Below are 26,503 nucleotides of genomic sequence, written 5' to 3'. Positions count from 1 at the left end.
CATTCATCCCTGCTAACATCTAATCATTTCCACTGAATCTGAAGCATCGTCTTGGTCTTCTGAACATTTCTGGTTCCCCTGTTGAAATGAACAGCTTGTGTTATAGATCTATAGAAAAAATACATTTAAAGGACAAAAGTTTGAAATCCCAAAAGGAAATTTTTTTAAAGTAATGAAATCTGAAGCTGTCCATATCCAGGAGTAATTCTCTCACCATGTACAGATTTTGACATTGTGATCATTCTGAAACCAGACCTCAGCATTTATAAATATTAAAGTTTATGGCCTGGATTTCACTTTGGATTAAATTAGTAACCCTGAAGCATCTCCTTCCATACAACAATCAACTTTACTACATGAGTCAGATCCAGGTGGTTCAACTCATTTTACTTCATTTAGTTGAAGCTTTAATAACGAGATCAAACCCAAGATTTGCTGCAATGAAACCAAGTCATAGTTTGACTTGGTTTCATTTCAGAATTAATCTTATTTTTTAATCCAAACTGGGCTCAGATTAAGCAACTAGATGATTTATTCAAATATTTTTTTGTTTTTTCTCTCTGAACTGAAATTCTGATTTATATCAACTGTTGGGCCAAAAGTCTGAAAACAAACCTGAGTGAATAAAAACTCAAGTTTACCATGAATTTATGGCAGATATTAAATATGAAGCCTGGAAAAGATGATGGATGGATGGATGGATGGATGGATGGATGGATGGATGGATGGATGGATGGATGGATGGATGCTTTGAAACCATTAATCCCAAGTAACTTCACAACTTTTCCTGTTTTAAATATTTTTATTTTGCTATTTCAGGTTAAAAACATGAACAATAATCATTTGTTCCCATAATATATTTGTTACATGAAATTCTCACAAAATGAAATAAAACAAAAAATAACTTCAAGTTTGGATCAGAAACGACTCATTTGTACAAACAATAAAGTTTAAAACAAAAGAAAATTCATTATTTTCATCTGTCCAGATGCTGAAATCAAAAACGTTCATGAATAATAAATCCTTGTTTTTACAAAATTTGATTTTTGTCTAAAGTAGAAAACACAGAAAGATAAGAAGAACACAGATGATCAGATCATCTCCAGTTTCCTGACTTTAAAAGTAAAAACAATAAATTCAACACAGCAAACTATCAATCATAAAACCAATCAATCATCTGATCAATAAGGATTCATTTGTTCTTCATGCTGAGATCATCAGAGCTGCTGTTTGATCACTGAGATCTTCATCGGTTGGATCTTTAATGTTTTATCAGTGGTGAAGAATGGAACCATCTTATCAGTGAAGGTGTGTGTGAAGGTGTGTATGTGTGTGTTAGTATCCAGGTCAGAGAAGGACAGCTTTCCTCTGTTCCAGTCCAGATTCACTCTGATCCTCTGGACTTTATTCTGGATTGAGAGACCAGTGGGAGGAGCTGGTGGAGAAGATGCTAAGTATTTATCCAAAGAGAAAAATAAATCCAACAATCCAGACTTTATGTTTTTCTTCCTCTTAAGAGACTCTTCTATCACCCCAAGACCCCAGTACTTACTGTCTCCAACATCAACATCCCAGCTGTGGTTCCCCGAGTTAAAACCATCAGAACTCAGAACAGAAAACCTGTAATAATAAATCCTCTCTGGATTATCAGGAAGCTGCTGTTTCTCTCCATAAGTCAAACTGGTCAGATCTTCAGACAGATGGAGTTCTTTACCAGCCGTGTTTGGGTCCAGAACCAGAGGAGTGTAGGTCACCATGGTCTCCATGTTGCTCCAGATGTTGAAGGCCAGGTTGCCCAGATGTTTGGCCTGGTCTATCAGAGCTCCTGAGGGCAGCTGTGGATCCTCCAGCAGGGGGCAGCGCTGGACTCTTTCCACTGCAGCCTTGTAGTTGTGCAGGAATGAGACGTCTGCAGCTCTCAGCTCCTCCTCTGTGGCTCTGACTGTGTCTGAAAGAGCTGCTATCTCTCTGCTCAGAGCCTCCATCTTCTCCTTCATCATCCCTCTCTTCTGCTCCTCTTCCTCCCTCAGTGCAGCCAGCCTGGCCTCCTCTTCCTCTGCTAGAAACTGATGAAGCTGCTTAAACTGCTCCCTAATCTGCCTCTCTGTGTGTCGGGCCTGGACCTCCAGGTGTTCTGCTGTCCGATCAAACCACTCCTGAAATTCCGCCCTGGATTCCAGGTCCTCTTTTAAATGCTTCAGAGTTTCCTGAAGTTTCTTCCTGTGTTGCCGAGCAGCTTCATCGATGGGTCTGAATCTGTGCTCGGTGTGTAAATCTGAATCTCTGCAGACGAGACACACTGGCTGCTGATGGTCCAGACAGAAGAGTTTGAGTTTCTCAGAGTGCAGAGAGCAGAGACCCTCTGAAGCTTTTTGGTTTCTCTGCTGTAACAAAGACTCACAGAAATTCTTCAGAGCCAGATTACAGGGAGGAGCATCTGATGCTGATCTTTTCCTACAAACAGGACATGAGCGACCAGTTCTTGCTCTCCAACATTTCTGCAGACATTCCTTACAGAAGCTGTGGCTGCATGACAGAATAACCGGATCCTTAAATATTTCCAGACAGATCGGACAGCAGAGATCATGGTCTGATCTGGAAGCCATTTTGTTTCCTCGGAGTGAAGCTGAAACCACAGCAGACAGAAAGTTAAACCATGAAGTCACTTTCTCTCCTGTAGAAACTTTCTGAACTTACTTTTACTCTGATTTGCTTGTTGTTTCGTCCTCCAGCAGTTTGTGTCTCTAGTCGCTCAGTTCTCTCTCTGTTCTCCTTGTTCAGTGTTAGTTTGATTTCAGTCCGAGACGAAAATGATCCCACGTGCGTTTCCTCCGACTTCTCTCTCTAAACTGTTTCCTGTTTTCCCCGGATGTTCCTGTTGGAGTCACTCCGCCCAAAGAGGATTTTCTCTTCTTCTTTTTTTTTTTATTGCAGTTGGCAAGCAACTTATTGATGTGTATTACCGCCATCTACTGGAATAGAATGTGGATCGGGATGCAACATATATAATCTCCCACAAAATAAAATAAATAAATAAAATAATTAAAAAAATTAAATAAATAACACTTATATCCTATCAATTTAGTTTTCCTAAGGTAATTTATTAAATAAAAATATTCAGCAGTAGAAATTTTGTCCAAAATATCTTGTATATTTAACTGTAATTTATTTCCTAGAAATCGACATTCTAATTTCCTTCTTTCAACAGAAAATGTAGAGCAGAACAAAACATGTTTTATTGTCACTTCTTTAAGACAAAAATCACAATTTCCTGTTGGATGTTTAACCATTTTAAATAATGAACTACTTAACCCTCACTGTAAAAACAAATAACTGCCAAAAAAGAACGGGTAAATGTACCGTAGAAATTTAAAGGATTTTTTTTTTCCGTTTTTAGTTTTAACAGGTATTTCTACTGTATTTTCAATTTTATGCATTGCATCATGGGAACCAGAACCTTCGCGAAGCGCGAAATCTGGTCTGACGACATTTGAAGCTCGCTAGCCGGACCCTGGGACATCATCTTTCGGTTGGATGAAGAGGTGGAGTTACCTTTCTGCCACCTCCCTGGTAAAGTAAAATAAATAAGAACAATTCTTTTCTGTGAATTATGTTTTGAAATATTTGTAGTTGACTTCGTGAGACTCCTGGCACAGTCTATATTTCCAAACTATTTTGCTGTCCTTATATTTTTATTTTTTACAAAAACGGTATATATTATTTTTACAATACGGTATTTGCTTGTGTATTGTAAAAAACGCTGTGACTGCTGTATAACTATTATTCATGTATTTTACCGAATAATAAAGTACCGGCCATTTTTTCAAGTCAAACTGAACTGGGCGCGTGAAAGCTAACCGTTCATGACGTCATGCTACTTATGTCTCAGTCCTGCTTTTTAAAAATATCAAGCTGCGGTTGTCTTATTTGCTAAACATGAGTTGATGACCCGGTTGTTAACATAAAAGCAGGTGGCCGTTTAACTTCGGTAAATATACTTTCCATGTCAAGTTTGGGGTTTTAGAATATGGGAAATGCCGCCTGGAGTGCGGGGTAGTTAGAGGTGGTGGTGGGGGGCGTCAGACTGGGGTGGGGACGGCTGGTGTTTCAGCTTTACGGTGATCTAATCAGGCATGCTGAGATTAGGTTAGGTTGATAAACTGTTTCAGTGGGTCAGAAGCTTCTTGCCTCATATAAATTGTAAGTCAGTGGATTTTACATACAGATAGTTAATTTTCCTGTTTCTGAAATAGGAATAAACATCACTGAGAGTAAATAAAAGTGACGTTTGCAAAAAAAAAAAATCTTCCAATTAGGAGCTTTTGCTGAAATTCCTGCTTGCAAACTTATTATCGGTTATTGTCGCTTAGCTTAAAAACTATATAAATAGTACTGCTCTAAGTTTGTCAAAACAAATAATTTAATTACAAAAAAAAATGATTGATTTAATTATTGGAAGACTTGCATGTTTTGGTGTTTATATTTCTTCTTATATGGTTATTTTGTTTTCTCTCCTCAACAGCTGCATCCAGACACTCCTGAACTTTTCCTGGAAAGCAACTAGGCATCTTATTAATAGGTGTGAACATTTGTTTTTGTTTTACTCAACCTGTTAAACCTTTAGTTTAAATTAAGAAGTGTGTGGTGTTTTCTACAATAACATAGAAATAATGTTTTATGTGTCTTTCTAATAATGTCTAACGCAGCACTGTAACTTATGATACAGTTTTTTTACATATATGTTGAAGCTGTCACTGTGTCGTGATATTGCATGAGAGATAATCTGTGGAAAACATGTAGCTCTTCTGTTAGCCAGTGCTAACTGGATTCAAACAGTCAGAACCAGGCGGCAGGTCTTAGCGTGTCAATCACAAACTCTTGTGGTGCTGCTCATCCACTTCTCCCTGATCTCTTGTGTTTGGCTACGCTGCAGCTAACGGAACCTGTCATGAATGTTAAGGCCAGTTAGCATGGACACCGATGACGGTGGATAAACGGTTTTCCTGTTACGGTAAGTTGATTGACAGCAACGGCTGATGAGCCCGGTGATGTGCTGCTGTAATGTAATGTAGAAGTGTTTGAAAAAAGTATGTTTATAAGATTAAGTGTTTCTGTGTTAAACTTGAGTATCTTTTCTCTTTGTTTAGGTTTTCTGGGCTCAAACCCTGAACAAGGTCGACTGACACGACGCAGACGAAGGTGAAGAAGCAGCTTTGCCTTCCAGCCAGATGGTTTAAGTCCCTTAATGAACTGAATGACTGGGAATCCATGGAAAATTTGAGCCTGGAATCGGATTAACCTTTTTTTGCAGAACATAAACATAAAATGGACTGTTTTGTTTTATGTTCACAGTGACTAGAGGTAATGAGAGCACACACTCATGAATCCAGTGTCTTCCGCTGTCGGTGGCATTAGGCTGTGTTTATGTAGCGTTTGATTTTTAACTGAATATTTATACCTGTAGTTCATAAAAATAGAGGTTGACTTTCAGCATTGATTTTGAAGTGTGTTGGTCCTGTTTACAACTGATTTTCATGATCCAAAGCAATGTTTGTATGTTCCATCTTATAGTAATTAACACAATTCCTTATTTGACTTTTAAGATTGGGGTCAAGACTGCTTTACATTTAATTTATAGGTTAAAACTGTGTATAGTAAAATGCAATAAATTAGTGATGTACATAAGATAAACATTAGTAAGCTCAAAAATATGTTTAGCTCTTAATGTATAATAGCGACGGTTAGTTATAAAGACTGGATGACACGTCAGTTTATGGTCTTAAAATGGTTAAATAAAGTCTGCAAATTGTTTCATTTCTATCACTTTGCATGAGCTGCTTTCAAACTGCTTTGTTTTACAACTACATTTCCTGTGGACTTAGAATTTAGTTTTGTTTCAAAGTTATGCTAAGAATATATTTTAATACGTTAACGTTAATATATTTTACACTATAATTAATTTATGGTATAGAATACAGACTTCTATGGTTTGGAAGACAAAGGTCTTTGGAAATGTCCAAGATTTTTAAAAAAGTTTGTGAATATATCACAAAAGACAGAGAATTCCAGTTTTGGGATGAATATTGGTAAATTTGACATAGATTTAAATTATGGAAAATATTTTTTGATGGAAATTCTGGAAGAAAAAAAATCAGAAAATGTCCTGGTAACTTTTTGCCAGGACATTTTCTGTGTTTTTATAGAATTCCCAGCAGAATTTTTTTGGGGGTAATTTAACTTTTTTCCCCCCGTAATTTAACAGTTTTCTGTTTAAAATTTAACATATAATATAATCCGACTTCTAACTCATGATTATATATTTTCAGTTTTAAATTATCAGATACTTTCTTGAAAAAAATAGTTTTGTCTGTAGAAATTTTAAATCCCCTTTTAAAAGACCAATCTTCTGTATTATTGCTTCCTGTATTTAACAATGAAATCTAAATTGGTGCCCCTCTTCCAGTTTGCTCCATCATCAGCAAATAAAGAAAAGCCCATTCACTCTCCAGATTATCAAAAATATCCATCATAATATAAAAAAAACAAAGGACTCGCTATACTTCCCTGAGGTGCTCCATTTTAAACAAAAATATTGTTCTTTATGTAAGATTCAAACCAGTTGACCGCTGGACCGGAGAGTCCGACCCAACTCTCCCGTCGATTCAGTAAAATGTTGAAACCATTAATCCCAACTAACTTCACAACTTTTCCTGTTTTTATTTTGCTGTTTCAGATTAAAAGACATGAACAATAATCATTTGTTCCCATGAAGCAGCTGATATATTTGTAACATGAAATTCTCACAAAATGAACAAAAACATAAAATTACTTCGTTTGGATCAGAAACGACTCATTTGTACAAAGTTTAAAAAAGGAAATTCATTATTTTCATCTGCCCAGATGCTGAAGTCAAAAATGTTAATGAATAATAAATCCTTGTTTTTACAAATTTTAATTGTCTAAAGTAGAAAAAATCAGAAAGATATGAAGAACACAGATGATCAGATCATCTTCAGTTTCCAAACTTTAAGAAACAATAAATTCACCAACTCAGCAAACTATCAATCATAAAACCAATCAATCATCTGATCAATAAGGATTAATTTGTTCTTCATGCTGAGATCATCAGAGCTGCTGTTTGATCACTGAGATCTTCATCGGTAGGACCTTTACTGTACCAAAAACAGAGAAGTATGGAAACATCTTCTGTGTGAAGGTGTGTGTGATGGTGTGTATGTGTGTGTTAGTATCCAGGTCAGAGAAGGACAGCTTTCCTCTGTCCCAGTCCAGATTCACTCTGATCTTCTGGAGATTCTTCTGGACTGAGAAAAACATGGAAGGAGCTGATGGAGAATGTGCTGAACGTTTATTTATAAACAATCCAGACTCTATGACTCCTTTCCTCCTAGCAGATTCTTCCAACACACCAAGTTTCCAGTATGAACTGTTTCTAACATCAACATCCCAGCTGTGGTTCCCTGAGTCAAAACCTTCAGAACTCAGAACAGAGCAGTAATCAATCCTCTCTGGATTATCAGGAAGCTGCTGTTTCTCTCCATAAATCGAACTGGTCAGATCTTCAGACAGATTGAGCCATGGACCAGCCGTGTTTGGGTCCAGAACCAGAGGAGTGTAGGTCACCATGGTCTCCATGTTGCTCCAGATGTTGAAGGCCAGGTTGCCCAGATGTTTGGCCTGGTCTATCAGAGCTCCTGAGGGCAGCTGTGGATCCTCCAGCAGGGGGCAGCGCTGGACTCTTTCCACTGCAGCCTTGTAGTTGTGCAGGAATGAGACGTCTGCAGCTCTCAGCTCCTCCTCTGTGGCTCTGACTGTGTCTGAAAGAGCTGCTATCTCTCTGCTCAGAGCCTCCATCTTCTCCTTCATCATCCCTCTCTTCTGCTCCTCTTCCTCCCTCAGTGCAGCCAGCCTGGCCTCCTCTTCCTCTGCTAGAAACTGATGAAGCTGCTTAAACTGCTCCCTAATCTGCCTCTCTGTGTGTCGGGCCTGGACCTCCAGGTGTTCTGCTGTCTGATCAAACTCCTCCTGAACTTTCTTCCTGAGCTCCAGCTTCTCCTCTAAAGGCTCCAGAGTTTCCAGAAGTTTCTTCCTGTGTTGCTGAGCAGCTTCATCGATGGGTCTGAATCTGTGGTCGGTGTGTTTTTCTGAATCTCTGCAGACGAGACACACTGGCTGCTGATGGTCCAGACAGAAGAGTTTGAGTTTCTCAGAGTGCAGAGAGCAGAGACCCTCTGAAGCATTTTGGTTTCTCTGCTGTAACAAAGACTCACACAGATTCTTCAGAGCCAGATTACAGGGAGGAGCATCTGATGCTGATCTTTTCCTACCAACAGGACATGAGCGACCAGTTCTTGTTCTCCAAAAATCCTGCAGACATTCCTTACAGCAGCTGTGGCTGCATGACAGAATAACCGGATCCTTAAATATTTCCAGACAAATCGGACAGCAGAGATCATCGTCTGATCTGGAAGCCATTTTGTTTCCTCGGAGTGAAGCTGAAACCACAGCAGACAGAAAGTTAAACCATGAAGTCACTTTCTCTCCTGTAGAAACTTTCTGAACTTACTTTTACTCTGATTTGCTTGTTTCGTCCTCCAGCAGTTTGTGTCTCTAGTCGCTCAGTTCTCTCTCTGTTCTCCTTCTTCAGTGTTAGTTTGATTTCAGTCCGAGCCCAAAATGATCCACGTGCGTTTCCTCCGACTTTTCTCTCTAAACTGTTTCCTGTTTTTCCCGGATGTTCCTGTTGGAGTCACTCCGCCCAAAGAGGATTTTCTCTTCTTCTTCTTCCTTTTTATTTTTCTTCTACTGCTTTTTTTTTTCTTTTTCTTGGGGGTTGGCAACAACGTTTAGTAGCATTACCGCCACCTGCTGGTATGGAGTGTTGATCGAGGTGGTCTGATTCATACTATTTATTCATGTAAACATATCCTCATGTTTACCTATATACAACTAATCAAATTTCATTTAATAATTTATTTTTCTTTAAGGAGGTACCAAGATGGCGGACTGACAAGCTGCATCTGTCAGAGCTCTGTGTGAGACCAACTTTCTGGCCCAGTAATGTGTATTTCCACCCGACAGTTCATGATGAATTCCCAGAAGCTCTCAAAGAATACAAAATCCCCAACTGCTGCACTTTTAAAGCAACAACAAACTCAGAGACCGATGGACCATGACTACGCTGAATCTCAAATATCCACGTTGCCGAAGCGTGATGGTGATGAAGATTCGGCTGCCTCAACTCTGACCGGTAAGAAAACCAAGCCAACAGAAGACAACGCAGATGCGAAAGTATCCAACACTATTATTGAGGCAATATTGAGTCTGCAGGCAAACGTAACTGAAATGGAGACACAATTAGAAGATATCAGACAGCAAAACTGTCAAGCCAGCACTCTGGCTAACCTAGCAAAGGCTGATGGCTAACCTAGCTAAGGCTCATGGCTAACCTAGCAAAGGCTGATAGCTAACCTAGCAAAGGCTCATGGGTAACCTAGCAAAGGCTGATGGCTAACCTAGCAAAGGCTCATGGCTAACCTAGCAAAGGCTGTGCAACTGAATGCCGAGGAGCCAAAGGATTGCAAACAGAAAGTGGCTAAACTGGAGGCATCTAATGGAAAGTTACTGACAGAAAATAATGAGATAAAGGAGAGATTAAGGGAAGAAGAACGATACATGATGAGATGGTTTCTCCGACTGAGACGTCTGAAGGAGAGGATAGATGAAAACATTAGAGAGACAGTAATAAAAATTATAGAAAAGATTGTCTCAGATCTGGATGCGAAAATGGAGGATGCTGTGGATGTTGTGCACAGTCTGGGAAAGTAAGAAGGTAATTGAACCAGATCATCATGTTTGCACAAAGAAGAGTGAAAGAGCAGCTTTGGAGACGAAGCAACGACTGCAATGTGTAAAACTGAAGGCATCAGTTTTGCTGAGATGATTACAAGGAAGATCTGGAAGACAGGAGACCTTCTGCAGGGATCCTCATGCTTATATTGAAGGAGCAACAAGAGGTCTAGATTAAAAAAGACTTTAAAGGTGGAAAATGTAGAAATGGTCTGGTGGCTCTAGTGAAGGCTGTGCTTTGTTAGTCGATTATTCGTCCACAGTTTTCAGTTTTTGTAGTTTAATTACAGTTGATGTTTAATGTTAAAGTGTCATTTGGTTCATTAAATGTTTGGGGCTTGGCAAAAAGAAAAGCTTTAATTAAATTTTTCATGGGGCAAAAAGCTAATAGTTTATTTTTACAAGAGACTCATTCCACAGAAACAGACTCTTCATTCTGGTCAAACCAATGAGGCGACCAGATCCTGTTCAGCCACGGATCCCCAAGATCCGCAGGCGACAACTTCCTGGAGACGTCCTGACCCACCGGACCGACACAGAGGGTCACTGGTTGACAGGCCTGGTAACAACTGAAGATGTTTTCGTTGTATTGATTAATGTATATGGGTTCAATAACCAGAACCTGTTGATGTTGAATCACCTGTCCAAAGTCATTGCTGAGTTAAAACGTCGATACTCTACAGAGTTTTTATTAATGGGAGGAGATTGGAGTCTGACCCAAATGAGTGGCTGGATAGATGGCCTGCTAGAATAGAGAGACCCCAGTATAATAAAATCACGAACCATTTTATAGCTAGTAATAATTTACATGAGATCTGGAGAGGATTAAATGCAGCCATTAAAAATGTCTCATGGTATAAAGCAAATGGAAGAAGTGAATCCAGGTTAGATGACTGGTTGGTCAGTGATGAGATTCTCAGTCACACAACCAAAACGCTGATATGCAAAGTCATCAGACCTCTGAGTTAACCTTAGAACCTTCTAAAACATAAACGTGTTAAAAAGGATTTTGGAAATTTAATGCAAAATTATTAGGAAATGAAGATTTCTGCATTAAAGTAAAAGAATTGATAAATGAGACAACAGAGGATGATTCAGTTGTAGGTTACATTAATAAGTGGGAATTTATTAAATTCAGAATGAGAAAAATTAGCATTAAGTTTAGTAAAAAAATATTGAATAAGGAAAGAAGAGAGTATGAAAGTAATTAAAGAATTACATGTTTGTTGTAGCTCTAATGATTTAACACCTCAAGATGAGATTAAACTTCCTGAGTTTAATCTCATTTCACATTAGATCCCAGGCAAAGTGGATAGAAGCTGGTGAGAAAAATTTTCCTTATTTTTTCAATTTGGAAAAAAGTTGTCAGCAGAAAAATTACATCTGGAGTGTCTTGATGGTGAGGAGGGTAAAGATCCTCAACCAGTTAAGATTAAAGCTCATTTATTCTACTCTAAATTATACACAACGCATTTTTCAGGAAAAGATAGTAAATCCTTATTTAGTTCTAATCCACATTCAATCCTGCAGATTAGCAAAATTTACAAAGAACTTTGTGATGTGGAGCTTAAACTTGATGCAGCGGTTAAAAAAATGGCCTTGAATAAATCTCCTGCTCAGATGGCCTTACAGTCAGTTTTTATAAATACTAATGGGACGATGTTGGGTTTGTCTGAAGCGCTGAAGAATGAATTGAGAGAAAAGAACTGATGACAGCAATGAAACAGGCAGTGATAACTGATCCCAAAACCAGGCAGTGATAACTGATCCCAAAACCAGGCAGTGATAACTGATCCCAAAACCAGGCAGTGATAACTGATCCCAAAACCAGGCAGTGATAACTGATCCCAAAAACAGGCAGTGATAACTGATCCCAAAAACAGGCAGTGATAACTGATCCCAAAAACAGGCAGTGGTAACTGATCCCAAAAACAGGCAGTGATAACTGATCCCAAAAACAGGCAGTGGTAACTGATCCCAAAAACAGGCAGTGATAACTGATCCCAAAAACTGGCAGTGATAACTGATCCCAAAAACAGGCAGTGATAACACTGATCCCAAAAACAGGCAGTGGTAACTGATCCCAAAATCAGGCAGTGATAACTGATCCCAAAAACAGGCAGTGATAACTGATCCCAAAACCAGGCAGTGATAACTGATCCCAAAAACAGGCAGTGATAACTGATCCCAAAAACAGGCAGTGATAACTGATCCCAAAAACAGGCAGTGGTAACTGATCCCAAAACCAGGCAGTGATAACTGATCCCAAAAACAGGCAGTGGTAACTGATCCCAAAACCAGGCAGTGATAACTGATCCCAAAAACAGGCAGTGATAACTGATCCCAAAAACAGGCAGTGGTAACTGATCCCAAAAACAGGCAGTGATAACTGATCCCAAAAACTGGCAGTGATAACTGATCCCAAAAACAGGCAGTGATAACACTGATCCCAAAAACAGGCAGTGGTAACTGATCCCAAAATCAGGCAGTGATAACTGATCCCAAAAACTGGCAGTGATAACTGATCCCAAAACCAGGCAGTGATAACTGATCCCAAAAACAGGCAGTGATAACTGATCCCAAAACCAGGCAGTGATAACTGATCCCAAAAACAGGCAGTGATAACTGATCCCAAAACCAGGCAGTGATAACTGATCCCAAAAACAGGCAGTGATAACTGATCCCAAAACCAGGCAGTGATAACTGATCCCAAAAACAGGCAGTGATAACTGATCCCAAAAACAGGCAGTGGTAACTGATCCCAAAACCAGGCAGTGATAACTGATCCCAAAAACAGGCAGTGGTAACTGATCCCAAAACCAGGCAGTGATAACTGATCCCAAAAACAGGCAGTGGTAACTGATCCCAAAACCAGGCAGTGATAACTGATCCCAAAAACAGGCAGTGATAACTGATCCCAAAAACAGGCAGTGGTAACTGATCCCAAAACCAGGCAGTGATAACTGATCCCAAAAACAGGCAGTGGTAACTGATCCCAAAACCAGGCAGTGATAACTGATCCCAAAAACAGGCAGTGGTAACTGATCCCAAAACCAGGCAAAGACAAAAGAGAATTTAAGGCCCATTACTGAATACGGACTATAAGATACTTTCAGGTTCTATTGCACTAAGACTGAAAAATGGACTATCAGTGAGACACAATTTGGTCTTTAAGAGGAAGACTCATAACATTAGACATGTTCTGGATTTATTAGATTATACTGGTTATGTTCCTTTATTCTTAATACTTTGAAGTATTTTGGTTTTGGTGAAAAATTAAACATCAAGATGCTCCACTTTGACATAAGTAGCTGAGTTTCTTTAGGTCAGGGAACCTGCAGGAGGTTTAATATTGAAAGAGGAATTAATCAGGGATGGGCAGCTATAGTTTACTCTGGCTGCAGAGGTTTTGGATATTTTACTTAAGAATGACATGACTGGTTTTGACATATTGGAAAACAGTTAATACTTCGTCAATTGGCTGATGACACGACTTTGTTCTTGGAAAATGAAACCCAAATTCCTTTAGCATTAAATTAAGTTCTCCAAGGCTTCTGGATTAAAACTAGATTTAAATAAATGAATTATTTGATCTGAAGGATCGATCTACTCTATCAATATGTAACCTTAACGTGTGTAAAGATGTGAAATATTTAGCCATCGTTGTGACTAGAGATAAAACACGTTCTGATGAGCTTAATATAAGCGACACGGTAGATAAATATAAACTCATTTTACATCAATTGCTGCAAAGAGACCTCAGGGTTTTCTGTAGAATATTAACTAAATGGACAGTTATTCTAGACTTATTTATCCAGCCTACTCTTTACCTTTAGCAATTAAAATAAGAATGTTAATAGTTTAAATTTCAACTTTATTTGGAGAAATAAATGTCATTATATTGCAAAACAGGATCTGATTTAATCAGGATGGAGGAGGCAACGCCACAGATTTTGATGTCATTATTGGGATGTTAAAAATAAAATGGCCTAAATTGTGTTTTCCCAGTTTGGTCTTTGAAAACTTGGGTGGACTTGATTTCCTGTTAAGATGTGATTTTGATCTTAGATTACCAGTAAAACGCTCAGATTTCCATCAACAGGCTTGTTTGTACTGGAAGCTCATCTTCAAACATCACTGGCCAATAGAATCAAGTCTTTCATCACAAGGAGCAACAGGAAACATTAATGCATCGTTTAATTCTGCATGTTTAATCTAAAGACATCAATGAAAAGAAACTTGATAACTTTTTGTTCTATAGGTTTTATTTTTGCTGTTTCAGATTAACAGGAGAACTTCATGAACAATGACCATTTGTTCCCAGGAATTTTATGTATATCTGTTTACATAAAATGTACATCGACGTAAAAAATTGTCAGGGTTGGAAACGGCTACATTTATGTAAATAACTATTCAATTGGAAGGAAATACATTATGTGGAAAAAATGTTGTCAGTTTTCATTTTCTAATCTTTCACAAGTAAAATTGAAAGGCCAAGATTTCAATAACCAACCTAGAAATTAATTTACATCAAGTTGTTGAAAATAATAAACGTTCAAAACATTTCAGAGGAAAACAGAGAAATGAAAAAGTCCCCAGATGATCAGATCATCTTCAGTTTCCAAACTTTAAGAAACAATAAATTCACCAACTCAGCAAACTATCAATCATAAAACCAATCAATCATCTGATCAATAAGGATTAATTTGTTCTTCATGCTGAGATCATCAGAGCTGCTGTTTGATCACTGAGATCTTCATCGGTTGGATCGTTAATGTACCAAAAACAGAGAAGTATGGAAACATCTTCTGTGTGAAGGTGTGTGTGAAGGTGTGTATGTGTGTGTTAGTATCCAGGTCAGAGAAGGACAGCTTTCCTCTGTCCCAGTCCAGATTCACTCTGATCCTCTGGACTTTCTTCTGGATTGAGAGACCAGTGGGAGGAGCTGGAGGAGAATGTGCTGAACATTGATTTATAAAAAACAATCCAGACTCTATGACTCCTTTCCTCCAAACAGATTCTTCCAACACACCAAGTTTCCAGTATGAACTGTTTCTAACATCAACATCCCAGCTGTGGTTCCCTGAGTCAAAACCTTCAGAACTCAGAACAGAGCAGTAATCAATCCTCTCTGGATTATCAGGAAGCTGCTGTTTCTCTCCATAAATCGAACTGGTCAGATCTTCAGACAGATTGAGCCATGGACCAGCCGTGTTTGGGTCCAGAACCAGAGGAGTGTAGGTCACCATGGTCTCCATGTTGCTCCAGATGTTGAAGGCCAGGTTGCCCAGATGTTTGGCCTGGTCTATCAGAGCTCCTGAGGGCAGCTGTGGATCCTCCAGCAGGGGGCAGCGCTGGACTCTTTCCACTGCAGCCTTGTAGTTGTGCAGGAATGAGACGTCTGCAGCTCTCAGCTCCTCCTCTGTGGCTCTGACTGTGTCTGAAAGAGCTGCTATCTCTCTGCTCAGAGCCTCCATCTTCTCCTTCATCATCCCTCTCTTCTGCTCCTCTTCCTCCCTCAGTGCAGCCAGCCTGGCCTCCTCTTCCTCTGCTAGAAACTGATGAAGCTGCTTAAACTGCTCCCTAATCTGCCTCTCTGTGTGTCGGGCCTGGACCTCCAGGTGTTCTGCTGTCTGATCAAACTCCTCCTGAACTTTCTTCCTGAGCTCCAGCTTCTCCTCTAAAGGCTCCAGAGTTTCCAGAAGTTTCTTCCTGTGTTGCTGAGCAGCTTCATCGATGGGTCTGAATCTGTGCTTGGTGTGTTTTTCTGAATCTCTGCAGACGAGACACACTGGCTGCTGATGGTCCAGACAGAAGAGTTTGAGTTTCTCAGAGTGCAGAGAGCAGAGACCCTCTGAAGCTTTTTGGTTTCTCTGCTGTAACAAAGACTCACACAGATTCTTCAGAGCCAGATTACAGGGAGGAGCATCTGATGCTGATCTTTTCCTGCAAATAGGACATGAGCGACCAGTTCTTCTTCTTCTCCAACATTTCTGCAGACATTCCTTACAGAAACTGTGGCTGCATGACAGAATAACCGGATCCTTAAATATTTCCTGACAGATCGGACAGCAGAGATCATGGTCTGATCTGGAAGCCATTTTGTTTCCTCGGAGTGAAGCTGAAACCACAGCAGACAGAAAGTTAAACCATGAAGTCACTTTCTCTCCTGTAGAAACTTTCTGAACTTACTTTTACTCTGATTTGCTTGTTGTTTCGTCCTCCAGCAGTTTGTGTCTCTAGTCGCTCAGTTCTCTCTCTGTTCTCCTTGTTCAGTGTTAGTTTGATTTCAGTCCGAGACGAAAATGATCCCACGTGCGTTTCCTCCGACTTTTCTCTCTAAACTGTTTCCTGTTTTTCCCGGATGTTCCTGTTGGAGTCACTCCGCCCCAAGAGGATTTTCTCTTCTTCTTCGTTTTTATTATTCTTCTACTGTTTCTTTTTTCTTTTTCTTGGTTTATTGACGGTTGGCAACAAACGTTTAGTATCATTACCGCCTCCTGCTGGTATGGAGTGTTGATCGTGGTGGTCTAATTCTTACTATGTATGCATAGAAATATATCCTCATGTCTACCTATATACGTAATTTAATGTGCACACCACACACATATAAATATACATACTTTTACATGCATTTTTATACTATCAATTTATTTATCATGCACACATTTAAAAACACACCACTGCATCTAATCAAATTCCATTAAATAATTTACTTTTCTTTAAAAATGTAATAACTGTTTATATGCTTACCATCCAAATTCTTCCTCAGAATATCTAATAAATTAACGTTTTCCTTAATTCTTTCAAACTCTCTTCTTGTGTATCTTCTGTTTTTTATATGTATGACATTCTAATACAACATGCTCTTTTGTTTCATATTTTCCAGTGATCACATTTGCCCATATTATGCTTTTGAATTTTAAAGTGTATTGTTAAATCGTGTCTGTCCAAATCTCAACTTTCAGTCTTTCCTTCTTTCTCCTACAGCAGGTAGGAAACTACAACACAGAGCATTCTGGGTAATTAAAACCAAATCAAATATCTGAATCTAAAGCTAGCAGGAGAAATGTCTCGTAGTTCTTTTTTTACTAAAAGCAAAATAAATTCTTGAACCATTAAAATCTAACCCCACTCTGTTATTTTATTATTATTACTATTGGTTTTCATGAACAATAAAGTTTCACGCTGTGTCTTCTTCAGATGTTTCCGTTTTGTTGCCTTCAGTAGTTCTTGGTGCAGCGCCTCCACAGGCGAGGAGGGGAACAGAGTTTTGAAAAGATTTGGTCGGTTTGACTCGGTGCAGATTGGAGGTGACCCACAGAGCCTGGAAATGTATCAAATGTTGAAATTTTCGTCCCAAATGAAACCAAATATTTCTAACTGTGAGATGGGAAAACAACTTTAAGCTGAAACGTTTTGGATCAGTTCCAGTAGAGATGCAGAGTACAATCTGTTGAGGCCACATATCATCCTTCAATCTACAGAAACACAAGAATAGATTAAACATAGTCATTTTACAGTTTCAGGATTCCATAGAACCAGTAGATACAAATTGAGAAACCAGGAAGTGTCTGGCTAATCAAAATTACCTGATCAAAAACGTTTTAAAGAACCAAGAACAACATGTAGAGCTTTGAGGCATCACTGCCTCTGTTAGGTTCATGATTTAACAAGAAAGAAAGATGTGAAGGGAACACTTCTGCTAATCTAATAATTAGCACAGTTAGTGCTTTTGCTAACTTTGAAAACTTTTCCACATTTAGCTTCCCCTAAATTCTAAAGCACTAATTTGCTGTTTTGTAAGCCTTTAGTTGAATAAAGTTGAATGTCTGTGTGATGGACTGAGTTAAAAACAGGAGGAGTCACAGGATATATTAGAAAAATAGTTTCTTCTTATTTTAACCCAAAGATTATAAATGTCAAAAAGATAAACTGAGCTCAAAAGAGATCAAAGAAACAAAACTGTACTCAGGTAAAAGTGTAAACAAACTGGCTGCACAAATAAACATAACTGATCTAACAATGAAATGACACACAGGGGTTTTATGTACACTGGCTGATCAGAACAATTAACACACAATAGAGGTAACTAAACATAAAACAATTACAAATTACACAAAACAACCAACAGTACAGCTAAGTTTGGCTAAAAATGAAAATCAAATATATTAAACTTAATACTAATATTTACTTAAATACAAAGCTTATCTAAACAAAGAAACTATAAATTCCCCCTGCCAGCTGGAACTAGTGGTGCAGTCCAATCAGTATTTAAGCCTGCTGAGCCTTGGCCTCTATCTGTCGTCTGGCCACTCCAGGTAAGTACTGGTGAAACAAAGAATTAGTCTTAAACAAATTAAATTTTAAGTTGATATAAATACATATGCTAAATGTGTCCGTTAACAAAAAGAACAAATGTATCCAAATCAACCAATAAATGTTTTACTGAAACTAAAGTGTTTGTATGAAAAAATAACTTGTGCATAAGAGTTACCGACTTTAAACTTCAGAGCGTAACCATGGATTTTGCCGTCAGTGTTGAAGCTTTTGTTATAAGCTCCTAAGAATTCTTTAAATATGTAGATGTTTATATTCTTGCTCTTATGAAGTTTCCACTTGTGAGAATTATGTTAAAATAACTTTTATGGTTTCCTCACTTGAGTTATGTCCCATTTTGTAACGGTAAAACCAAACATGCTGGAGCTTGAGCTGGGTTGCTAGGCAACATGGTGAGCTCAGCTGGGGTTGCTAGGTAACCAGCAGTGCCTGCTGATTTGTGACTCAACATGCTGAACGTTTGACACCAAAATAGACTTATTGGCAAAAAAAAAAAGCTGTGTGGTTTTGTTTTAGGCACTCGACAGTTTTAGGCATAAATAAAAGGATAAAAACGTCAAAAGTGTTTCATATCAAATATTGATATTGGCCCGAATTTTAAGATCAGTGCCCCGACGATTCAAATATTGTATTTTATTACATGAAAAGCATGTATGATGGCTACAAATTTGGTTTGTGGGGCTGTGAACAATATGGCCCCACATTTCGTTCTTGGTACAAGGGGGAGCAAAACACTCAAAAACCAAAAACGGCAGATCAGATTTAAAATGTTTTATTACAAAAAACAGCCACTTTCATTAGTGACAGAATAAAAACAGTCCTGTTCTTTTTAACAATCCAAGGTTCAATAACTGTCCTAAGAAGAAAGTTGCCAATCTGAGGCCACCAGTTGGGCTCCACTTGTCACTCTGCTCCAGGTGAAGGCGATCCGCCTGTAATGTGCTCGTTTGCTGATCCCTAGCTGACTCTGCGACGCTCCAGCACTGTTCTGCTCTTCGGCGTGCCATGCACCTTTCAGACCGATCCAGCTAAAAGAAAGAAGCAGGAAAGCGCCATCATCCCCGCACCAAGACGCCGTCGAGGGACGTATTCCCTGCCGGAACTCTAATCGAAGTGGAGTGCTACTTACGGGCGCGGGTAGAGGTTCCCCTCTGCTCTGGACCGTCGGTTCACCTCTCGGTGCTCTGCGCCTGGCGTGCAGATTCCGTCCGCCCCTCGCTCGGCAACGCATCCGTCTTTGTCGCTTGCAGGATCAGTCCTCTTCTCCTTCCTTCCGGGCTCCTTTTATTCTGACTTCAATCAGCTTCTGCTGACACCTGAGCAGGAGGGTTTCCGCCTCCTTAAGCGGCCGCCTTCAGTCCAGTGCGTTTGGGTTGTTAAAGGGAAAAACAAAAACAATCCAAACATGCAAAGCACAACAAAAAAAATTAAGAAAAGGAAGCAATCATATTTTATCATCTGCAACAGGGGAAAAGGGGGTTATTGTCATTGTTTAGGAAACACTGCAAAAAAAAACAAACTTTGACATCCAGAGCTCAGCAACACAAACCTACGTGACGAGCTTTTGCTGCTCCTCTTTAAATCTCTGTTTGGTCAGAAGAGACGTTTGAACATCTCTTCTTGCTCTGCCTACATGAAGCCTCTGTTTCAGTTCCTCCTACATATTTGGGGTCATAGTTCAGATTTTATCTCAGCTTTTGTGAGGTAATCAGCTGCAGCTTGTTGTAGAAACACCTTGTTTCCATGGTTACCATCATAAAAACTCTTGGGACAAAAAAAAAGCGAGAGATGTATCCAAAGTGCACACAAGAGTGTTATCGTTACAACTGTTTGTTTTTTTTGTTTTTTTTTTGCACATTTTTATGAATTTATTTGAAATTGTCTGAAATATATGTGCAAATTTTGTACATTTTTCAAACTATTCTGCTCTCTTTCACACTTCTTTTAACCTGGGTATCCTATTTTTGATATCTGTACAATATCTTTCTGTTGTAATAAATTTGCCCCAACTGTACAGTTTTATTTTTTATGATCTTTCACCTTTTTATGTGAGTCTCCATGCTTCCCTCTGTCACTTTATTGCTGATAAACCTGAATTTTTTTCCATAATTTCCTCTGTAGCATTAATCATATCTGGCCCAAAAGTTGCTTTAATAAACTGATATTAGGTTATTTTCTCTAAGCAGGTGCAGGTGATTGTCAGTAAAACAAAAACAAGGTATTTTTCTAAATGTTCCAAGCATTTTCTTCCCAAAAAATATTACATTAAAAGTTTTATTAATAAAAAATAGTCTATATTTCCTGTTGTGCTCTTTATTGGTGATAATAATTCAGTTAAAATAGAATGATGATATAATTTTAATTTATTAGCTTCATTTAATGAACCCAGGCCATAATAAAATAGCCTGGAGATCAACTGTTTTCCATGTATTTGCTGCTGAAGCAAAGTTACAGCGAGGCTTCTCTCTAGCTTTTAATTCTAGTAGTTAAACTCATCCCGATCTCTGACATTTTGATCTTCAGCGGCCCGCCTCCTCCATTATTCTCCCATCAGTTAACCAGCACAGGATGCAGAGTCTGTAAACGTGCCATAACTCCAAGGAAACCCTCCATTTTTTACCAAAGGAGGGCAAACTAATTAATTCAAGTTTATTATTCATAACAACTGTTTGATCAACCAGAAATCTTCCCCAGCTGTTCTATCACCAACTTCTTCTGCGCTCTGCCCCACATTAGCATCTAATTTGTTGAAGGCCTTAGCTCCTGCGTGCTTGCTTACTGAGTGTTTCACCTGCAGAAGGAAGAAGATACTTCTCATTACACATGGACTCATTCAGTGTTGAAAGGTTGACACATATGCATACACACACCACTTATCCTTTGAGCACAACCACCATTCCTGAACTCCACTCAGTTGGCTCCTCAGTTCTGCTGATCATGCCAAACTGTCCATCAAAGGAAATGGATCCCTCTGGATGTCTTTACCGAATATGGTTGAGGCCCTGGTTTCAATCTGACGACATAAGGCTGTCTCACCTCTCACAGGCCACTGCATAGCTTTGGATAGCCCTTTAGGCAAATGGAGAATCTTCTAGAAAGAGCCTTTGTGTTACATAACTGGGGTGGACAATGTATAATGAGGTGAAGTACCGGGTTTAGATCAGGTCACTATGCATCCAAATTGAGACAGTGTTTCTTCATGCAATGCAGTCTCCACAGGTATATCTTTGTATTTACTGGAATAAATTGGTTCATTGTTTCATTCATTGACTCTGTGTTTTTTCCTCACATCAACAAACAGGGAGGTCTTGAGGTTATTTCCAACAGTTAGGAGGGGGCAACTGGATGTGAGGTGTTTGGTGATCTGGAACCTTGAGTGGAACCCCTCAAACACAACCCATCGTCAACCTGCTAAGAACAGTGAGAGGAAAACAAGCAGTGTCCTCTATGAGGATTGGATATCATTGAATCCTATTTGGGCATGTTGGACAGAATGTGTGTGTGAGTATGGGGCTGTCCCCTGACGGTGTAACTTGATCATTGTGTCCTGAAGTTGAATAATGGACAGAATGTGTGTGTGAGTATGGGGCCGTCCCCTGACGGTGTAACTTGATATTTTACTCTTTTTGTTATGGCAGTTATGGCAAAAAATAGTTATAAAATTATGCGTTATCCATGTCATTCTCTTTCAATGCTGATTCCTAGATTGTTTAGATAAATAATTTTTAAATGGGTTTAGCAGCTGTCACAAACAACAAAAACTGGTAAGTGGTCACTAATATCATAAACTAATAATCTACGTATTGAACTGTTATGTATTAAATCAGTAAATATTTTATTTATTAATGTTGCGCTGTTACATGTGATCCTGTTAGGTCTTGTAATTTTAGGGAAAGAGCTCAGACTGCATATAGCGTTCAACATTAAAATCACCACTGATAAAAAAAAGACCCAATACATGTAACTAACAATTTTTTTTCATATATATTTCAACTGTTAAGCACTCCACATATCTTTTACCACTTTAGTCATGTTTTCCAGTATTATATATCAAAGATTGCTGTCCACATGTACAGCTACTCTCCCGTCAGTCTTTCCGTCTCTGTTAATATAACTAATTTCATAACTGTCTAGTTAAAGTCCATCTTGATATTAACCCAGGTTTCAGAAATGGTTATGACACTGAAAGGCTTAATGAACTGGCTTAGACAAACTTTGATTCTGTTCAAATTAACATATAAGCTCCTGCTGCTGAAATGATGGAAAATCGAGTTGTATTGCTGAGTAGAATAGTAGCAACACTTGTTAACAATATTATAAATAAAGTTATTTTCTGGATCCAAATCCAGCAACAGCTGGAGTCGGATGGATAGAGCCTGAAGGAGAGAGGACAGTTCCCTGTGGAGCCCCATGTTGCTGACAACACTGTCTGACACACCAACTGTGGTAGATAGTCAACAATCAGGACACCAGGGGGCTCCACCTGCATCACCATCAGTTTCTGACCCAGTAGAGCCGGACGGATGGAGCTGAATGTGCTGGAGAATCAAAGAACATGATTCTCTCAGAGCTGGTCCAGGTGAGCGTTTACACAGTTCAGCAGGAAGATGATGGCGTCCTCAACTCCCAGTCTGGGCTGCTAGGAGAACCGCAAGGGGTCCAGTGTGGTTGGACCAGAGTCCGGAGCGGCTCCAGGACCAGTCTCTCCAGGGTCTTCATCATGTGGGAGGTCAGAGGTCACAGGAGTCCTTGGAGTCACAGGGTCGCTCAGTCTTTGGTACCGGAACAATGCAGGATGTTTTCCACGTCACAGGGATCCTCTGTAGGCGCAGGCTCATGTTGAAGACATGTGCTCTGCTTCCCCCTGCTGGACTGGAGGGTGTACTGCATGTCGCCCCATTACATTAGAAACCTTTTAATTTTTACCAATATTAGTGGCAAATAAACTGTAATAGTTTAAACTGTAATAAACTTATACAGGTTCACATATGGCCAGACTTTTTATTGTAGTTTATCTGTAACAGGTTAATATAACAAATAACCAGCAGATCAGTAAACACTGTGTTGATGTGACGTCAAGCAGAAAGGCCTGAACTTTTCACATTTTGGTGTTAGAAGGATTTTTAGCTGCAGATTCATGAAGCCATTAATCCCAACAAACCTGATAACTTTATCTGTTTTATTTGGTTTTATTTTTGCTGTTTCAGATCAACAAGAGACATTCAGGAAATATAATCATTTGAAATAGATTATTTTTTATTTCTTTCCAGAGAATGAAGATGAAGTAATAAATTTATGTTTCTAATTTTGTTTATCTGGGATTTTTGTGTACATTTATTTTGTTTACCAGTCAAGAAGTGCAGATGGTTGGACACATGTTGTGATGAAAAAGTTGTTTTAACTTTCTAATCCTTTATAAATAAAACAAACAGCAAAAGTTAAACTCACTGAAGATTTTGGTGGTTTGATTTTAAAAAGTCTTGAAAAACAAACAATACTCTTACTAGGTATTAATATGTTTACTAAGCTTCTCATTGTTCTTTCAATGATCTAATAGTAATTTATTTACATCAAGCTGTAAATAAACATTCAAAACATTTCAGTAAAAAACATACAGAAATGGAAAAAGTCCCTAAATCATCAGATCATCTCCAGTTTCCTGATTAAAAACAGAATTTAAAAAGGAGAAATTCAACAGACCAGCAAACAATCATAAAACCAATCAATCATCTGATCAATAAGGATTAATTTGTTCTTCATGCTGAGATCATCAGAGCTGCTGCTTGATCACTGAGATCTTCATTGGTAGGATCTTTAATGTCTTATTAATGTAGAAGTATGGAAACATCTTCTGTGTGAAGGTGTGTGTGAAGGTGTGTATGTGTGTGTTAGTATCCAGGTCAGAGAAGGACAGCTTTCCTCTGTCCCAGTCCAGATTCACTCTGATCTTCTGGACTTTCTTCCGGATTGAGAGACCAGTGGGAGGAGCTGGTGGAGAATGTGCTGAGTATTCACCTAAATGGAACCAAATATCAAAAGACCCAGACTCTATGACTCCCTTCCTCTCTACAGACTCTTCCAACACACCAAGATCCCAGAATGAACTGTTTCTAACATCAACATCCCAGCTGTGGTTCCCTGAGTTAAAACCCTCAGAACTCAGAACAGACCAGTAATAATCAATCCTCTCTGGATTATCAGGAAGCTGCTGTTCCTCTCCTAAAGTCGAACTGGTCAGATCTTCAGACAGATGGAGAAATGGACTAGTCGTGTTTGGGTCCAGAACCAGAGGAGTGTAGGTCACCATGGTCTCCATGTTGCTCCAGATGTTGAAGGCCAGGTTGCCCAGATGTTTGGCCTGGTCTATCAGAGCTCCTGAGGGCAGCTGTGGATCCTCCAGCAGGGGGCAGCGCTGGACTCTTTCCACTGCAGCCTTGTAGTTGTGCAGGAATGAGACGTCTGCAGCTCTCAGCTCCTCCTCTGTGGCTCTGACTGTGTCTGAAAGAGCTGCTATCTCTCTGCTCAGAGCCTCCATGTTCTCCTTCATCATCCCTCTCTTCTGCTCCTCTTCCTCCCTCAGTGCAGCCAGCCTGGCCTCCTCTTCCTCTGCTAGAAACTGATGAAGCTGCTTAAACTGCTCCCTAATCTGCCTCTCTGTGTGTCGGGCCTGGACCTCCAGGTGTTCTGCTGTCTGATCAAACTCCTCCTGAACTTTCTTCCTGAGCTCCAGCTTCTCCTCTAAAGGCTCCAGAGTTTCCAGAAGTTTCTTCCTGTGTTGCTGAGCAGCTTCATCGATGGGTCTGAATCTGTGCTTGGTGTGTTTTTCTGAATCTCTGCAGACGAGACACACTGGCTGCTGATGGTCCAGACAGAAGAGTTTGAGTTTCTCAGAGTGCAGAGAGCAGAGACCCTCTGAAGCTTTTTGGTTTCTCTGCTGTAACAAAGACTCACACAGATTCTTCAGAGCCAGATTACAGGGAGGAGAAACTGATGCTGATCTTTTCCTACAAACAGGACATGAGCGACCAGTTCTTCTTCTCCAACATTTCTGCAGACATTCCTTACAGCAGCTGTGGCTGCATGACAGAATAACCGGATCCTTAAATATTTCCTGACAGATCGGACAGCAGAGATCATCGTCTGATCTGGAAGCCATTTTGTTTCCTCAGAGTGAAGCTGAAAACACAGCAGACAGAAAGTTAAACCATGAAGTCACTTTCTCTCCTGTAGAAACTTTCTGAACTTACTTTTACTCTGATTTGCTTGTTGTTTCGTCCTCCAGCAGTTTGTGTCTCTAGTCGCTCAGTTCTCTCTCTGTTCTCCTTGTTCAGTGTTAGTTTGATTTCAGTCCGAGACGAAAATGATCCACGTGCGTTTCCTCCGTCTTTTCTCTCTAAACTGTTTCCTGTTTTTCCCGGATGTTCCTGTTGGTGTCACTCCGCCCAAAGAGGAGTTTCTCTTTTTTTTTTTTTTTTTTTTTTTTTTTTTTTTTTTATTGAAAATTTTGAACAACTGTACAGGATCACGTGCCATGTACATACATAGAGACAATATGTTTTATAGGCTTAAGGCACATAAAAATATGAGAAAATAATTACAAAAACAAAAAAAAAAACAAAAAAAAAAAAGGAGACAAAGGGGCATTAGTTTTCAAATAAATTCACATCATTATAGGCATTATAGGCAAGAGGAGTTTCTCTTCTCCTTCTTCGTCTTTTTTTCTTCTTCTACTGTTTCTTTCTTCTTTTTCTTGGTTTTATTGACGGTTGGCAACAAACGTTTAGTAGCATTACCGCCACCTGCTGGTATGGAGTGTGGATCGTGGTGGTCTAATTAAGATACACTGCTGAGCTCAATCCGTCACAATTTTTTTTTAATTCTAATAAATGTCTGCTGAATGTAGAGGGCGGGGAACCGACGGATTACTAAAACCTGCAACTCCCAGACTGACTTTTACCAGCCTCCCAAATTTATTTAAAATATACTAGTAGGCCTACTGTAATTTTATTTTATATTTCATAGGTAGATATGAGGATATGTTTATATGTATAAACATACGTCATTTAATATACACACCCATACATATGAATATACATACTTTTATATGTATTTTTACAATATCCATCTATTTATCATTCACACATTTAAAAACACACCACGACAATTAATCAAATTCCATGAAATAATTTAACTTTCTTCAAAAAACAAAGAGCTATTTTTATATGCTTGCTATCCAAATTCTTCCTCATAATATCTAATAAATTAACATTTTCCTTAATTCTTTCAAACTCTCTCT

The 26,503-nt window shown here is 39.1% G+C and overlaps 4 protein-coding genes across 4 annotated transcripts; all 4 read right to left on the bottom strand.

Moving 5' to 3' along the window:
* Nucleotides 1-782: 782 nt before the first annotated feature.
* LOC106925547 (nuclear factor 7, brain-like) lies at nt 783-3,306 on the bottom strand. Its single transcript, XM_014999980.2, has 2 exons — nt 2,698-3,306; nt 783-2,626 (listed from the first exon to the last, which is right to left on the bottom strand). The coding sequence occupies exon 2, from the start codon at nt 2,604-2,606 to the stop codon at nt 1,218-1,220; it is 1,389 nt and encodes a 462-aa protein (XP_014855466.2). The 5' UTR covers nt 2,607-2,626; nt 2,698-3,306; the 3' UTR covers nt 783-1,217.
* A 3,387-nt stretch (nt 3,307-6,693) lies between these two features.
* On the bottom strand, nt 6,694-9,456 carry LOC106910334 (nuclear factor 7, brain-like). Its single transcript, XM_088011148.1, has 2 exons — nt 8,585-9,456; nt 6,694-8,513 (listed from the first exon to the last, which is right to left on the bottom strand). The coding sequence occupies exon 2, from the start codon at nt 8,491-8,493 to the stop codon at nt 7,126-7,128; it is 1,368 nt and encodes a 455-aa protein (XP_087867274.1). The 5' UTR covers nt 8,494-8,513; nt 8,585-9,456; the 3' UTR covers nt 6,694-7,125.
* Nucleotides 9,457-14,114: 4,658 nt separating this feature from the next.
* Nucleotides 14,115-16,563, bottom strand: LOC106910332 (nuclear factor 7, brain-like). Its single transcript, XM_014976939.2, has 2 exons — nt 16,060-16,563; nt 14,115-15,988 (listed from the first exon to the last, which is right to left on the bottom strand). The coding sequence occupies exon 2, from the start codon at nt 15,966-15,968 to the stop codon at nt 14,595-14,597; it is 1,374 nt and encodes a 457-aa protein (XP_014832425.2). The 5' UTR covers nt 15,969-15,988; nt 16,060-16,563; the 3' UTR covers nt 14,115-14,594.
* Nucleotides 16,564-23,188: 6,625 nt separating this feature from the next.
* On the bottom strand, nt 23,189-26,288 carry LOC106910337 (nuclear factor 7, brain-like). Its single transcript, XM_014976949.2, has 2 exons — nt 25,455-26,288; nt 23,189-25,383 (listed from the first exon to the last, which is right to left on the bottom strand). Exon 2 carries the CDS (start codon nt 25,361-25,363, stop codon nt 23,978-23,980), a length of 1,386 nt encoding a protein of 461 aa, XP_014832435.2. The 5' UTR covers nt 25,364-25,383; nt 25,455-26,288; the 3' UTR covers nt 23,189-23,977.
* Nucleotides 26,289-26,503: the final 215 nt, after the last annotated feature.

Source organism: Poecilia mexicana, unplaced genomic scaffold, assembly GCF_051168715.1.
Source record: "Poecilia mexicana isolate PSO_F unplaced genomic scaffold, ASM5116871v1 scaffold_12, whole genome shotgun sequence".
Lineage (NCBI taxonomy): Eukaryota > Metazoa > Chordata > Actinopteri > Cyprinodontiformes > Poeciliidae > Poecilia > Poecilia mexicana.
Note: the sequence above shows the minus strand (reverse complement) of the source record. Positions and strands in the feature narration are given on the sequence as shown.

Coding starts and splice junctions, on each gene's coding strand:
- LOC106925547 (XM_014999980.2), bottom strand. CDS start 2,606: ATGGCTTCCAGATCAGACCATGATCTCTGCTGTCCGATCTGTCTGGAA.
- LOC106910334 (XM_088011148.1), bottom strand. CDS start 8,493: ATGGCTTCCAGATCAGACGATGATCTCTGCTGTCCGATTTGTCTGGAA.
- LOC106910332 (XM_014976939.2), bottom strand. CDS start 15,968: ATGGCTTCCAGATCAGACCATGATCTCTGCTGTCCGATCTGTCAGGAA.
- LOC106910337 (XM_014976949.2), bottom strand. CDS start 25,363: ATGGCTTCCAGATCAGACGATGATCTCTGCTGTCCGATCTGTCAGGAA.